Source organism: Cotesia typhae, unplaced genomic scaffold (genome assembly GCF_013202065.1).
Source record: "Cotesia typhae breed Kobodo isofemale line unplaced genomic scaffold, CoteBio_Ctyphae contig_119, whole genome shotgun sequence".
Taxonomy (NCBI): Eukaryota; Metazoa; Arthropoda; class Insecta; order Hymenoptera; family Braconidae; genus Cotesia; species Cotesia typhae.
Window position 1 is genome coordinate 3,269,145 of NW_027423712.1, and position 15,213 is coordinate 3,284,357.

Consider the following 15,213-nt stretch of genomic DNA (forward strand, 5'->3'; position numbering starts at 1 on the left):
GCCCTGAAGGCGTTGATAGCTGGTGCAAATGGCAGAAGGCTATTGCTCTAAATCGAGATCCTCGAGAGGAAAATTTAGCTCCATTACTTGGTGAAGATTTAAAACAGCATCTTTTACCAATATATCAAGATTTCTCCAAAGATGATTTACTTGAGCGATGCCTTGGTGGTCATACGCAGAACGCGAACGAAAGTTTTAACGCTACAGTTTGGCGATTATCCCCAAAACACCTGCATTCCGGACTAAAAGTAGTCGAAATTTCAGCTTACATTGCTGCTGGGATATTTAATGAAGGTTATACTTCCATATTAAGAATAATGAACCTTCTGAATCTGAATATTGGCACTTATGCTAAGATATTTGCGGATAGTACAGACGAAGAGCGAATAACCCGACAATCGTAAAAGCCTTTCAGAGACCAAAGAAGCTCGTTCAGCTCGCAGACAACATCAAATAGATGAAAATCAACTTTTTGAGGAGGCAGAAGGACTGTTATATGGACCTGGAATTGCAAATTAGTCGGTAAGTAATTAATAATTCAGTAAAACTACTCATTTTCCTGTACTGAAACTTTAAACGCGATTATCTCCAAACTACTTTTTGAAAAACTGCTCGTGTTGTAGCTCAAAAAATTATTGACCGATTTGTTTGAAATTTGGTGAGGCTTTTCTCTACATTACTACCGGAAGGATAAACCTGAAACTTCAGGTATTTCTGATTGATTACTAATTTTTTTTGGGGGTAAAAGGATAAAAAAAATAGCCCAAAATCGTAACTTTTTTTTAAGGCTGATTTTATATTGGATTTTATCCTTTTTTTTTTAATTTTAAAGGTTTATCCTTTCCGTTTATATCTCCTGAAAAAAAAAAATTTTTTTTTTTTTGTTTCAGATCAACGGTTCATGAGTGACAAATAGAGCAGTTTCGGACCTCGCGTCGGAGGCAGCCTACAAGACATCATGCTGAGCCGCCATTTTGTATTAAAAAAAAAAAAAAATGTTTTTTTATAATCTTAAAATGTTTAATAAAGTTGTGTTAAAAGTTCGAAACAATGAAATTATTTTATCACTGTAAAAAAAAATGTTAAAAAATGACCGATTTCGGGGCATTTACATGAGTCTCCCCCCTTAACCTTAAAAAATGACATCGAATGCCGTTTGGCAGATCAGAATCGGTTCATCCGTTAGTCAGATATCGTAGCCAACAGATTTCGAAAAAAAATTTTTTTCCGACTTTTTAATAATAACTTTGGGATTTCTCAACTTATCAACTTTTCACTTTGTACATGGTCTTCAGAGCTCAAAAAACTGCGTTGGATACTGTGTCAAAAATTAAAATCTATCAAAGTGTTCAAAAGTTGTAGCTTTCCGAAAATTGAAGTGATACTTTTACCAGTAATTTTCAGATTTTTTTATGCAACTTTAACATTTCTTCTTGGATCGTTTCGTAAAAAACAAATAACCTTTTTTTTGCTCCAGAAACTATCGATTGCTGTAAACCGCATCGGAATCGGTGGATTTTTAAAATTTTATTTTAACTCGTTTGGTAGATAATAGATCATTTCTCGAGTGTTTTGGACTGGAACCAATAGTGAAAAGTTCCAGGGATGGCCTGCAGGGTCAACCGTTTTCCAGATTTTATTGTGGTAGTTTCTCCATGGTATGATGCGATCAGAGAGCATTTACTATGGTCGGGAAGTTGATACTATTGTCAAATCATCATTTCCTATAGAAATACTATATCAAAATATTCAAAAATGACCAAAAAAAAAATATTTAAATTATTATATCTCGACTACAAAACGGTAAAGTGGTACTTTTTTTATAAATTAATCAAAAAATTTTTTTTTTCAATCTAGTTTTTTTTTTAACTTTTATAAATAATTTTTTTAATATAATAGATAACATTTGGGTAGTCAGAGAGTTTTACATGCATTGAATGAGAGGTAACTTTGAAAATCGCGAATTTTTTTTATTAAATATCTTCCTTTCTAGACGGTCAAAAATTCGAAAATTTCAGGATTTATTAGTAAGCGTTATTTCTAAACCATGAAAAAAAAAAATGAGCAAAAGTGGTTGCATGGAGGAATTACTCTAATCGATAGGAATGCTCCATATATATATGCGCAAATCTATGTACGCATATATGTATATATATCAACATATATGCACACATATACATCTGCATAAAAGTCCTTTTATATTTTTAAATGTATGCTTTCATCTATATCAGCCCACATGTCAACAAACATGTGTACATATACAATGTATAAACACATTTATGTTGACATTCATACATACATACATACATACATACATGTAATTCAACATATATTTAAAAATATATACCGACATATTTTTTTTTGTGTGAATATATGCCGCATATATTTGACCTTTATTTTTCCCTGCGGTCACTTGCATTTTTTCCTTTACTCAGAAATTCTTGGATCAAAAATTTGCCGGTTTTGGAAGTTCTTTTAACACGTGGTAATTTTTTCAACGTTGTCACGTAATTCTCTGCTGCATATCTCTACTTGGTTCTAGCTCAACACACTGAAAATACGTGCTCAATATTGTAATGAGAAAGAAACTTTTAAATTAATTTTCCAATATTTGAAATAAATAATTTTATATAGAATTTTATTTGTACAAAAACATCGATTATCAATTTAATATTTCTTTATCTTTGATAAGACAGAATATTTTAAATATAAGTAAAGTGAATTTCTATGGAAATTGTGAAAGAGGAAGAATAGAAATATGAAACTCGTTGGAAATTCATTTCTTCTATTTCATCTCGATTCGTTCTTGATATTTTCTTTTCTCGCTCTTTTTGTTTTACTTTTACTTCCTTAGCTTTGTTTCTGTAGCGAAGACAATATATTGCGCATGTATTCTTTTACAATGACATAATTCAAAAAGTAAGAGATTTTTAATTAAAAAGATACCTTTAGAAAATAATAAGTTTTACGTTTTATTTGCACTAATAAAAGTTTTCAATTAATAAGTCTAACAGATAAAGATATAAAACATTTTACATTTCATATAAAAATAATTAAAATATCTTTAGCGGATGTAAAATGTATAAAGTTACTATTGTACCCAATAATTTATAATATAAGTATACTTCACTTATCTCATCAATACAGATTATAAAACAATTATAATTACGATAAAATTAACGATTAAATTTATGATTGATCCAACGGGTATTTATTTTCTCAAGTATTTATTATTATTCTTAGAATCATTTTTACTTTAATGTGTTCCAATAAGACATGAATGAAAGTATATGTATATCCAAGCTGCAATGTGATGATGAGGAAGAATCCATATCGCAGTTTTACGAAGTCTTATCAAATCAGTGAAACTTTCATGTAATTTACTATAAATCATCAATATCGTATATGCTTCTGTGATTCATTCATCTTAATGTAATGAAATTTAATTTTTCATAAAAATACTTTATTTTTAAATGTGATTGATAGCTATTGAAAACTTTTTTTCCTGCTTCTATTCGAAATTCGTTTCACATACAGAAAAACAACTAAAAAGTATCAAACACCCATAAAAACATTTCAAAGATTACATTTTATCAGCGATGAAAGCAAAAGTTATAAAAGCCGAAGATCCAGTGCATAGGAAATATGTTTAACAAAAATATAAACACATACACATACACTTTTATTTTGGATATGTATGTTACGAACGTAATGTAAATACAAAGATTTTAGTTGAGTTCAAACTCGGAGGGTCGCCAGTAACTGACAGTTAGTCAAAAAGTAAACGCAGTGGCATGTTGACATAAAATATGCATCATATGATTCAAATTACTCTTATACCTCGTTTTGACGTCATTGATATTTCAAAAATAAATCTAAATTATTCGTAGTCTGAATTATTAAATTAATACGAACAAAAATCTTTTTTCATATTAATTTATCAAAGCACAGTTTAACCTCAGTGAAGTATTTCAGGTGTTTGTTTCCTTATATTATTTCTACGAATTGAATATTTTATTATACAGACATTAATGAATTAATTTATTAATGTGACAATTGCACGAACATTTTTATGACTTTTTTCTTAACTGTGAACTAGTTGAATAGATTTGATTTAATTCAATCTTTTTACGTTAGTAAGCAGTAAAATACAGTTAATAAATACAATTAGTGCCCTTGCTCAATAAGAACTGAAATATAGGAGAATCATTAAAATTTCAAATAAATAATATATCCTATGAAAAGGGGTAATGCAATTCACATAGTTTCGCTTTAACAAGTCGTTGAGATATTTCTGGAATGTTTACTAGCTGACATATTAAAGCGCATTGTAATCAATAATTCCTGAATTCACATTGAAAATAAAAATCAGTAACTTGAGATTTTTCAGTATTTTTAATTAAATTTTATTGTATTATTTATAGACATGAGTTTTATAGGTGTTTATGAATTTTACAGTTTAAAAAAATTTGACCAAACTTCCATGACCTCGCGGTGTATGTATAAGAAATAATTTGCGTAGTATTTATGATAACATCTACAATTCTTGACGATTCTTGATAAAACTTCCCGGGAAAAAATATTCAGATCTGATCAATCATGAACAGACATGAGTTTTCTGAGCTGATCAGTAATAAAAAATGACCGAGCATGAACAGGTCTAATCAGACTAGAACAAGCATAAGTCTTTAGATCTGATCAAGCATGAAAAAGGTTGACCCTAAAGACCATCCCTGCAACTTCCTGCTAATTTCATACTTAAGCGCTCAAAATTACATTTATTACGATTTTAAGATCTTCGAGCTCAAAAATATAATTTTCAGATCAATATGAGCTCTCTGAGCTCGAAGAGATAGCTGTTCTATACTTTTGAGCTTTTCGAAGAGCTTAAAAGTCTGGTAGAAGTTTAATAAACGGTATTTTTTGAATTTTCAAATCACAATAACTTTTAAATGAATGAACCGATTTTTATGCGGTTTACGACATTCAACGCAGCTTTTTGAGCTCTTTGAATTTCAGAGGTCAAACTGGTCAAACTGAAAATTAAATAGAAATTCAGAAAAAAAGGTTTTTTTCGTTAACAATTACTCGCGAACGAATCAACCGATTTTGATTGGCTTGGCGGCAATCGACGTGGTTTTTTTTATGTTAATAGCTGATTAATTTTTGGAATCGATCGGTAAAGCCCTTTAAAAGTTATTCCAACAAAACCACATTTGAAAAACATTTTATTCGTAGTTTTTTTTTAGATTTCTCAAAATCTACCGTTTTGAATCGATCCAAATTACATTCAAAATCTAAGTTTGGTCAAACCCTTTCGAATGGCGCCAATCGCGATGAAATCAGTCAAACCTTTCAAAAGTTATGATTGGTTTACACATGGCTGTAAACACACATACACACGCATACATACAGACATACGGACATCATCGCGGCAACATTCGGAAAAGCTATCTAGGACCTCAAAACGTCAAGATCCGTTGAAAACTCGATTTTTAAAAAATGAGGTAAAACCAATAACTTCCCAATTTTTGAAAATTTCAATTTTCTTGGTGGAAAGTTAACAATATCCAAATGAAATCAAAAAGTTATGATTTTACTATTAAAAAAAAGAACTTTTGAATAAGACAAGTTATCGATTTTCTATGACGGATATGTGAAAATTCATGAAAGAAGCATAAATCCTTGATCAAACTTTACTATTGCATTCGTTTCCAATGCTCTAACATAGATTTATCTAATCTAGAAAAATCTACTTCGATTTCGACTGCCAAATAATCTTTTTTGTTGTAAAAAGCATCAGATAATCATCAACACTCACAACGCAAATGCTCTAGATGAGCAACGATGTATAGACGTTGCATCTAAAAAGGTATAAGCGACAAAAATAAAATATTTTCTTTTTTAAATGACTGTAGTTGTAAACTTGCAAATGCTGTTCTTTCAGAAAAACTATATTAAAATAGTTTTGCTGTCATTTATTTACAAATCCATAGATTGTTGTGCTAAGTTTACATTAATTAATGACCCAGGTAGTTGAGCGTATCTTTCATTCATAAAAATTATAATGAAACCATTAACTATACAAATGTTACTATCATCATATACAATTGATCCCAGCACATTCACTATCGTATTAATGACACGAATATTTTATTAAAAAACACACCAAGCATACCTGAGTAAGCCCGTTCAGCATGTATGATAACTTTATTCATATGCATAAAAATATATCTAACTCTACATTCAGACGCACGCCCGTTATCCAAGTCATTTTAAAAATCAAGTTCAGCTACATTATTTTATCATTGGTTCTCGATCAATAAATTCATTCAGGCATTATCTCAGATTTACATAGAGAGATCATTTTTTTTTAATCAGTTGATTGATAATCAATGATTAATTATGGTCCAATCAATCCAATCGATGCTTTGTAATTAAAAGTTTGAAATTACAGTCAATTACTTTGATAACTCCCGAAAATTTTTGTTATAAGAAAAGTGAATTCAAAGCGAAACATTGATAATGGAGAGGAAAAATTATACTATTGGAGATTTACGCTAATTAACATTTAACGGAGATAAGAGGTTTCGCCCACTCTATTTATCTAGTAAGTACTCACACGTTACTTCTACTTCGTTATTGCGAAGTTAATTTTGCTTAACTTTACCATTAATAGATTAATAGTTCCTCTCTTCTTCTAAAATAATGTATTACTTAAAGTAAAATATTAATAAGGATAATTAAAGTGCATGAAACGAGATTGGTATGAAGAGAGATTTCAAAACTTATGACAGTGTAGACTTACGAACAAAATCGACATACAAATAAATTTAGTACAAATTATCCAATGACCACTACACACAAGAAATAATACAAAGTATACAACAAATATAATTTAATGTTACAAAGTATTGAATAACAATCAGAGTAAAACTCTTTTAAAAATAAATCCTAAATTTGATTAATTTGCTCGATGTCGTAACTAAAAATTTCAAGTTACTACTGATTAAGAAACAAATTGTTTTTTTGCTGAATTCCAAATTAGCTTTAAGAAAATGTTCAAGTGTTACAATTGATCACAAAAACTTCATGTCTGCTTCAATCTAGAAGATAGACACTTTAATTTTTATAGGTAAATGAACCATATGTGCTTATCTACCAATGGACATCGAACGCTGGTCCTGTAAGAGCGTAACTCACATATAATGGCACCTCTGCCTTCCCCTTCCGACAACCAAATATTGTTATAACAAGATATATCCAAAAGGCGCAACTGGCATTAACCTTGCATTTCGTGAATTTACTTCATGTAAGTACCTAACTACAACAACCACAATATGGTATTAATTTGGACCATATCCTTCAGTAACAGGGGGCTTGGTGTTAGACAGATCATTACGTTATTATCTCCAAGCTGTTATAAATTATAATTCGTTAGATGTAATTGAAAACCAAGCTTACTTATAAGATTGATGTAGGTGACTGCGAATAAACCAAATTGGTATAATAAAGGACAATTTCAAAAAAAAAAAAAAAGCCCGTTGAATACATCAGTTTTATTAATATAAATCTTGCTGATTTACATAACTTCTGCTGTGGCGAAGCATTTCGATATGAATGTCAGAATGATACAAACAAATTTTTTATTGATGCAGCATTCTTTACTGATAGTATCATCAAGATGTAGCACCTATTGAATATGCTAGAAAAATATGCAGGAGAAAAAACTAACAGTGCACGTCGGAAAAAAAAAAAAAAAAAAAAAATTGATACTATTTGGAAAAGTTAACAGCATCTTTGAATTATGATGACCTGATTATAAAAAAAAAAACATAACCCTAATGAATCTCGGTGTCAATTTTTTGGTATCGAAGAAATTTGAAGCAGCCGTTAAAAAAATCATTTCTACTTATGATGCTACGAGTTGACCTAAATAATATGTTGACTAAAAATATTTTTAAAAGAATTTTAGATTGTTAGATATGAATCTCCGATGTGCTAAACGAGAAATTCCTCAGGAAATACCTATTCATTGTACGACAAATCCCTCATTCTCATAGTAGTAAAGAAAACGACAACTAGTATTAAACTTTAAAATTGCCGTGGAATGAAAAGTTGCCGTGTATCATATGGAACAGTCTCTGACTCTTAATCTGATTTATAAAAACATCGATACTGTTGATGATAGATTTGAGATGTTGGAATATTAAAAGGACTTGAATACAATAATAAAGTCTACTTAGGGTATGAGATAGAATACAAGCAAATATGTGGTATGAGTCAGACTAAGATGACGAACCATAAAATCCGCAAGTTGGGAAAATATCCTTCGTCAGACGACGTACTTCTCCGTTAAAAAACATTAAATAATCAAGAGACACTGAGTCTATAAAAAAAATAAGTTCTTAACATTGTTAAAGGCACCATTATATCATGCTTTGCTTCTTGTTACAGTATGAGCGATGAAACTATGCACTTTTCGATTTTGAAAATTTCTTTAAGATGGTACTGCCGATACTTTAAAAGATATCATTCTCAAGGCAAAAAAAAATTTAATAACGAGAAAAAAGATTAAAAACAAAAAAAACTCAATTTTTCACAAATTTGGAAATTCTTGTAACATCGTGAGTAACTTCTTAAATTTCTTAAACGAGCTAATTTTCGGAGGAAGTTTTTGATACACATCTGAGTCGAAGTCTTAGGCATTTATTAAACCTGCATAAACTTTAAAATCGTAAATTGGACTTCAATAGCTATATAGGTTTGAAATAAACTCATTAGGACTTCAGAAAATTTAATCAGATTTACTTAGACTTAAAACTTGAAACTAAATTTTCTTACGAATGAAGGGACGAAGTAGACTTAGAACCTCTTCAACTAACGTTGCATTATTGTTCAAAGTCAATCGTATACTTAGAATATTGATTTTTATAGAAGATTTGAAGTAAAAAAGGTTTTTTTGTTACCACTGATATTTATCTTTCTGAAGCTTTTTCCAATTACCAATTTTATGTAATTATTCTTCTGAATCATTGTTAATAGGTATATCATTACACTGAAAAAAAATTTTTCTGCTTGGCACCATCTACTGTATAGTAACGAGTGTATCGTTACGAGTACAATCCGTACATCTACGAGTAGCAGTCTGGATAGCAACCGTCACGATCCATTTGGGTGCCATTCACGATACTATTGCCACCGTTAGCATCAGGGTTACCAAACCTCGTGTAATTACCCGTACTGCGGGTAAATTTATCTCTTGCGGGTAAGGCAGCGGGTATTTCAACCATGGGGAATTTTCAGGTATAACTAGTAATTGTCACCTTGATCTAACGTTGAAAGCTTCAGGTTATACTTTCATATTACACATTTGCACTTCTACATTCTACATTTTACTTGTTCCTTAGTTTATTCCTATTTATTTAAAATTTGCTTTGAATCAGACAATTGAGTTCAACTCATAAATTTTACTCGTAAATTATTGATAAATAAAATCATAATAATAAATGAGTCAATCAAACGTTAAAGAATTGATACCGTTACTTGATGACAATAATGAAATGCGTCGAACTGTTACTGGCAATTATCTTTTTATTCGTAAACCTGGTAAGTATAAAATAATTATTCTAAAAATAATAGATCATTAAATTTTTATTTTAAAATAATGTATAAATGTTCGTTGTTGTTTTTTAATGTAATCAATATTATTAATATTAATTTGTGAAAAAATTTTTTTAAGATGGAGTTATAATCAGTATTGAACCTATTCATATTGTCGACGCAGATGAAGATTTGAGTAGCGATACATCCCTTGAGAATAGTTTTTCGTTAATTGATGAAGAAGTACACAGTAAGTATTTTATGTTTAATATTATATTTTTCATCTTCTAATATTTATTTAATTAATTTTAACTAGTTCATGACGAAAGGTTAGCTGAATCAGACAAACAAGAAGAATAAAATCTGCAAAATGGATCGCTGGTTAAAAAAGAATCCTAGTCAAGGTCCAGTCACTCCTAATTTATCAGACATTTGCAACATTGTATCTCTCCCTTCACCAAGCAGTGATAGTGAAAAAGATTTATCGGCAACTATAAAAAAAGTAAAAGTTAAAAGACTATCGCAATCACAACGCTCATCAAAACAAACTAAAAATAAATTCCAACGAAGTTGGCTTCAGGATGAAGAATTTAAGGGTTGGTTAATGAAGCATGATAGAACTAAAAATGGGTATGAGATGACTTTTTGTAAGATTTGCGATAAAATCCTTACTTGTCACAGAAATGATATTCGACGGCATAAAAATTCTCATGCCCATAAAAACAATTCGACAGGAATCCAAATTTCTCAAAAAATGCCTGAACAATGCAAGTTTGAAACATCAGTACGAAAAGCCGAACTATTATTTGCAGGAATTTTAGTTTCTCAAAATATAGCATTTTCTTTTATGGATGTTTTGAGCCCATGCTTAGCCAAAGTATTTCCAGACTCTGAAATAGCTAAAAAATTTTCTATGCGTCGAACAAAATTAACTCAGATTGTAAATAATGTACTTGGTGCTAATTTAAAAGAGGATCTTTATCAACAATTATAAACCCCCGGAAGCTTTTACTCTGTGATAATGGATGAAACGACTGATAAAACTACCACCAAACAATGTGCTTTCACGGTGATATTTTTTGACGAAATAAAAGAACAAATTACAACACGGTTTTTGGACATGGTGGAAATAAAAAACAGCGGTACGGCGAAAAATTTATATGAGTGTTTGAAACTTTGTCTAGCTGAAAAAAATATAACTGCGAATCTCATCGGCTTTGCATCGGACACTACATCTGTAATGGCAGGATCTAAGCATTCTATATTAGGGTGATTCAAAAAAAAAGAATATTTTTTTTTTCGTTTGGTACTCTGAAAAATAGGTTCCTAGATACCTCTAAGAAAGCCTCTCCAAGCATGAGTTCTTAATTGTAACGGGAAGGTCCTCCTTCTTACAGTTTTCTATTTTTTCTTATTATCAGATAGAAAAATTTATATCTCGCTTCCAACTACTTGAAAAAATATCTTGTTCCTTAGATTTTGTAGGAAATTGAATGCTCTACAAAAAGGTCTCTTACGATTTTTTTCGTAAACCCAACCGTTTAAAAGATATTAACGGTTAAAGTTTGATTATTTTTGGGAAAATTTTTTTATTTCTTATGAATTTTATAACTCAATGAAAAAAATCATTATGAATGATGAAACTCATAGTTTTGTAGGAAATTTACTGCTCTATAAAAATGGTCTCTTATGATTTTTCGATCAAGTTGAGCGTTTACGAGATATTCATCGTCAAACATCAATGCATATCAATTTTTCTAGTTTTTGATCAATAATTCGAAAAATTTCAATTTATTCTGTGAGTTTCAAGGAAATTTAGACAAATTTGAGTTTTTATTATAAAAGCAACTCCTATAGATGTTTTCTGTTCAAAAATTCATTTGAAAGTTTTTATTCTAATAATATTTTTTTAATTTTATCTTTAATAATTTAAAATCTTAATCGCGTTGTCATTTATTATTATGAAATTTGTTCAGTGCGTATTTTTAAATTATTTTTCACAAAATATACATAAAATTTTCGTTCGAGGGGATTTTTGTTTTGAATTCCATTTCTTCTTCTGTTTGTCTTCTGAAACTAACGCCATCTATGTTTTTACTCTCAACTATCTTCAGTATCTACCCATTTAATACCGTATTTTCAGTGTTCCTAAAACTGATCATCTTGAATACGTAATAAAATAATTCATTTTAAATAAGTCTTATAATCATCACATAAATTTATTTATCATCAATTAACCTACAATGAATAAAGAAATACGTTTTATCGGAATACCTCTACAAAGAATTTCGGAACGTAAGTTACCAAAAGTGAAAGAGGTTATGCGTGTGTTTTTCTACCAACTTAAAATTTTAAAGTATTCAATCAAACAAAGTGCTCAAAATTCAGTTGACCAAGTTATTGAACTGTGGAGAAAAATCAGATTTCAACTAGTGGAGCTCCTAATGCAGTCAAAAAATTTCTTCGCTATCACAGTCAATGGTTAAAATTACAAAAAAATTTCGATAAAAAGAATTCAGCGCAAAACCAAAAGGAAATGAAATTTCAGACTGATCTTGAACAATTATTCGACATTGTGAGCGAAAAATCCTTAAAAGTGCTTGATGATAATATTAGAAAGTTGTATTTGGATCAAAAATTCGGTACCCATAAAGAGATTCTTTCTAATAATGTACCTGTATCAAACTTAACCACAACTATGATGGGAATAGATGAGAGTAGTAAGTATCTGAGATATTTAATTATTATAAAGTCAGGTAGTAGTGTAACTTTTCATAGATGACTAGATGACATTTGACTAGACAATTTTTGGAGTCCTTTCTTAATTATTTGTCATCAAAATGAATAAATTCTATACATTTTCTTCGTTTAATTTATAAAACAGATCTTATTCCAGACTTAGATCAACCGTCTACCAGTCATCATGCGATTGTTCCAAGTGAAAAATCAGAGTCGTTCTCTACGTATACATTAAATGGAGTTACAAATTTTGGATCTGATTCAGAGTATGAACCTCCAATTCCGACAAAACGAGCAAAACTTGATGTCTTAACTCCTGAAGTCATTTTTGGACTCGACCGAGCTAATGTCAGCAGTAGAAATGCGATGTTTATTATTGCTCCGGTTTTACTAGCAGTAGGTATTAAAATTGAAGATACAACGCTCAGTTATAGTTCAATTCAACGAGCTCGTATGCTTCAAAGAGAAGACATTGCTAAAGGACTTAATGACAACTTTAAGACACACGATAAATACGTTGTGCATTGGGACGGAAAAATGCTGAATGACCTTGTTGGATCAAAATCTGTGGAACGGCTACCAGTTATTTTAACTGCATTTGGTACCGAACAATTACTTGGGGTTCCAAAAATGAATTCTGGGACGGCAGACAATCAAACATCAGCCATTTTATCGACATTGAGTGAATGGGGTATTACTAATTATGTTAAGGCGATGTGTTTTGACACGACGGCAGTTAATACAGGTAACTTATCAATGATAATTTAATCTAAAAAATATTTAATTATTAACGTTCTAGTTTAATTTTTATTGCTTACTGAATTTCACTTTTGAAATTATTGAGAATTATTTACTCATTTGGATTTTAAATATAATCTACAATTTGTTGAAAATATTAAATTTAACGATAGTTATCTATTTTCTTTATACAGGAATTCATAACGGTACATGTAAGGCAATTGAAAAGACTTTGGGAAGAGAGTTAATCTGGTTACCATGTCGTCACCACATTTTTGAGATCATATTGAGAAGTGCATTTGAAGTATATTGGCCTGTGTCATCTGGGCCAAACGTACCAATGTTCGGAAGATTTAAAAAATCATGGGATGAAATAAATAAAACTAATTATAAATCTGGAATTGAAGATACTGTTGTTGCTGATATCATTTTGGATAAAAAAAAATGAAATATCTAGTTTAATTGCACAATCCTTACAGGTATGATTTAACTGCGATTTTAAGAAAAAAATTTTCTTGTTTCTGACAAATTTTTAATTGTTTTTGATAGTTACTACAACCCCGAGATGACTATAAAGAATTGTTGGAATTGTCGTTGATTTTCCTTGGAGAAATGCCTCAAGAAGAAATTTTTTCAAACGTCCTGGTGCAATTCATCATGCTAGGTGGATGGCGAAGGCAATTTACAGTTTAAAAATGTTTCTATTCAGAAATGAATTTAAACTTTCTAATAAAGAATTGGACGGTCTTCGGCAAATTTGTATATTTATAGTTACACTGTATTTAAAAGCTTGGTTTTCATCAACTTCTGCAACAACTGCTGCTAATCATGACTTGCAGTTTTTGAAAAATTTATTCGAGTACAAAAATATCAATTCATTGATTTCTTCAGCAACTTGTGAAAAATGATTTTGCATTTATGGTATTTAAGTGATGATGAACTTGCCATTTTATCATTATTTGACGATACCGTTTCATTGGAAGTAAAAAAATATTGTTGGAGCTGTTAATACTCGTAACGGTACAGATTCTAAAGCTAAAAATTTATAATTGATAAAAACGATTTGAATTCATTAACGCAAAAAGTCTGAGTGACTTTGTTTCTAAAAAGTCTTTAAATCTCTTTAAAATCTTTGATTTACCATATGACTTCCTTGATAAAGATATTGAATCGTGGCCTACTAATGACAGTTACATTGAAAATAAAGAATACTTTAACCAATTGAAAGTTGTTAATGATTCAGCAGAACGAGCTGTTGCATTAGTTAGTGAGTATAATCAATGCTTGACAAAAATGAAGAGCAATTCCAATACTTATTGCAAATTATCAAAGAACATCGAAAAAACTACCCAAACTGCAATAGAGGAAATTATTTACAGTAAAAGTGTACCGTTATGTTGAAAATATTGAAAATTATATGGCAGTTGATAATTAAATAAATAAATTCTTCGATAAAAAAGTGAAACACATGTGAAACACACTAAATTGAATTATATATTTAAAAAAATGCACTAATTTTTGTTTTAATCTAATCAAACATGTCCAAGACTAAAAAAACTAATTAAAAAAATAGTTCATAACATATTTCTATTCATAGAAACTCAAATTTGTCTAAATTTCCTTGAAACTCACAGAATAAATTGAAATTTTTCGAATTATTGATCAAAAACTAGAAAAATTGATATGCATTGATGTTTGACGATGAATATCTCGTAAACGCTCAACTTGATCGAAAAATCATAAGAGACCATTTTTATAGAGCAGTAAATTTTCTACAAAACTATGAGTTTCATCATTCATAATGATTTTTTTCATTGAGTTATAAAATTCATAAGAAATAAAAAATTTTCCCAAAAATAATCAAACTTTAACCGTTAATATCTTTTAAACGGTTGGGTTTACGAAAAAATCGTAAGAGCCTTTTTGTAGAGCATTCAATTTCCTACAAAATCTAAGGAACAAGATATTTTTTCAAGTAGTTGGAAGCGAGATATAAATTTTTCTATCTGATAATAAGAAAAAATAGAAAACTGTAAGAAGGAGGACCTTCCCGTTACAATTAAGAACTCATGCTTGGAGAGGCTTTCTTAGAGGTGTCTAGGAATCTATTTTTCAGAGTACCAAACGAAAAAA

General features: G+C 29.9%; 2 protein-coding genes across 3 annotated transcripts in view; one reads left to right on the top strand and one right to left on the bottom strand.

Moving 5' to 3' along the window:
• The window catches only part of Cmpy (crimpy), a 236,374-nt gene that overhangs the window by 111,398 nt on the left and 109,763 nt on the right, over positions 1-15,213 (bottom strand). The gene's annotated exons all lie outside the window — the stretch shown is intronic.
• LOC141532124 (uncharacterized) lies at positions 10,625-13,919 on the top strand. The gene is made up of 4 exons (XM_074250309.1): positions 10,625-10,872; positions 12,522-13,087; positions 13,275-13,559; positions 13,630-13,919. The coding sequence occupies exons 1-3, from the start codon at positions 10,625-10,627 to the stop codon at positions 13,526-13,528; spliced, it is 1,068 nt and encodes a 355-aa protein (XP_074106410.1). The 3' UTR covers positions 13,529-13,559; positions 13,630-13,919.

What these genes read in the sequence shown, in the direction of transcription:
- LOC141532124 (XM_074250309.1), top strand. Translation starts at nt 10,625, where the DNA reads ATGGATGAAACGACTGATAAAACTACCACCAAACAATGTGCTTTCACG. An exon ending in TCTAAGCATTCTATATTAGG is followed by an intron (nt 10,873 to 12,521) that starts GTGATTCAAAAA and finishes ACCGTCTACCAG; the next exon opens with TCATCATGCGATTGTTCCAA. An exon ending in CACGACGGCAGTTAATACAG is followed by an intron (nt 13,088 to 13,274) that starts GTAACTTATCAA and finishes TTCTTTATACAG; the next exon opens with GAATTCATAACGGTACATGT.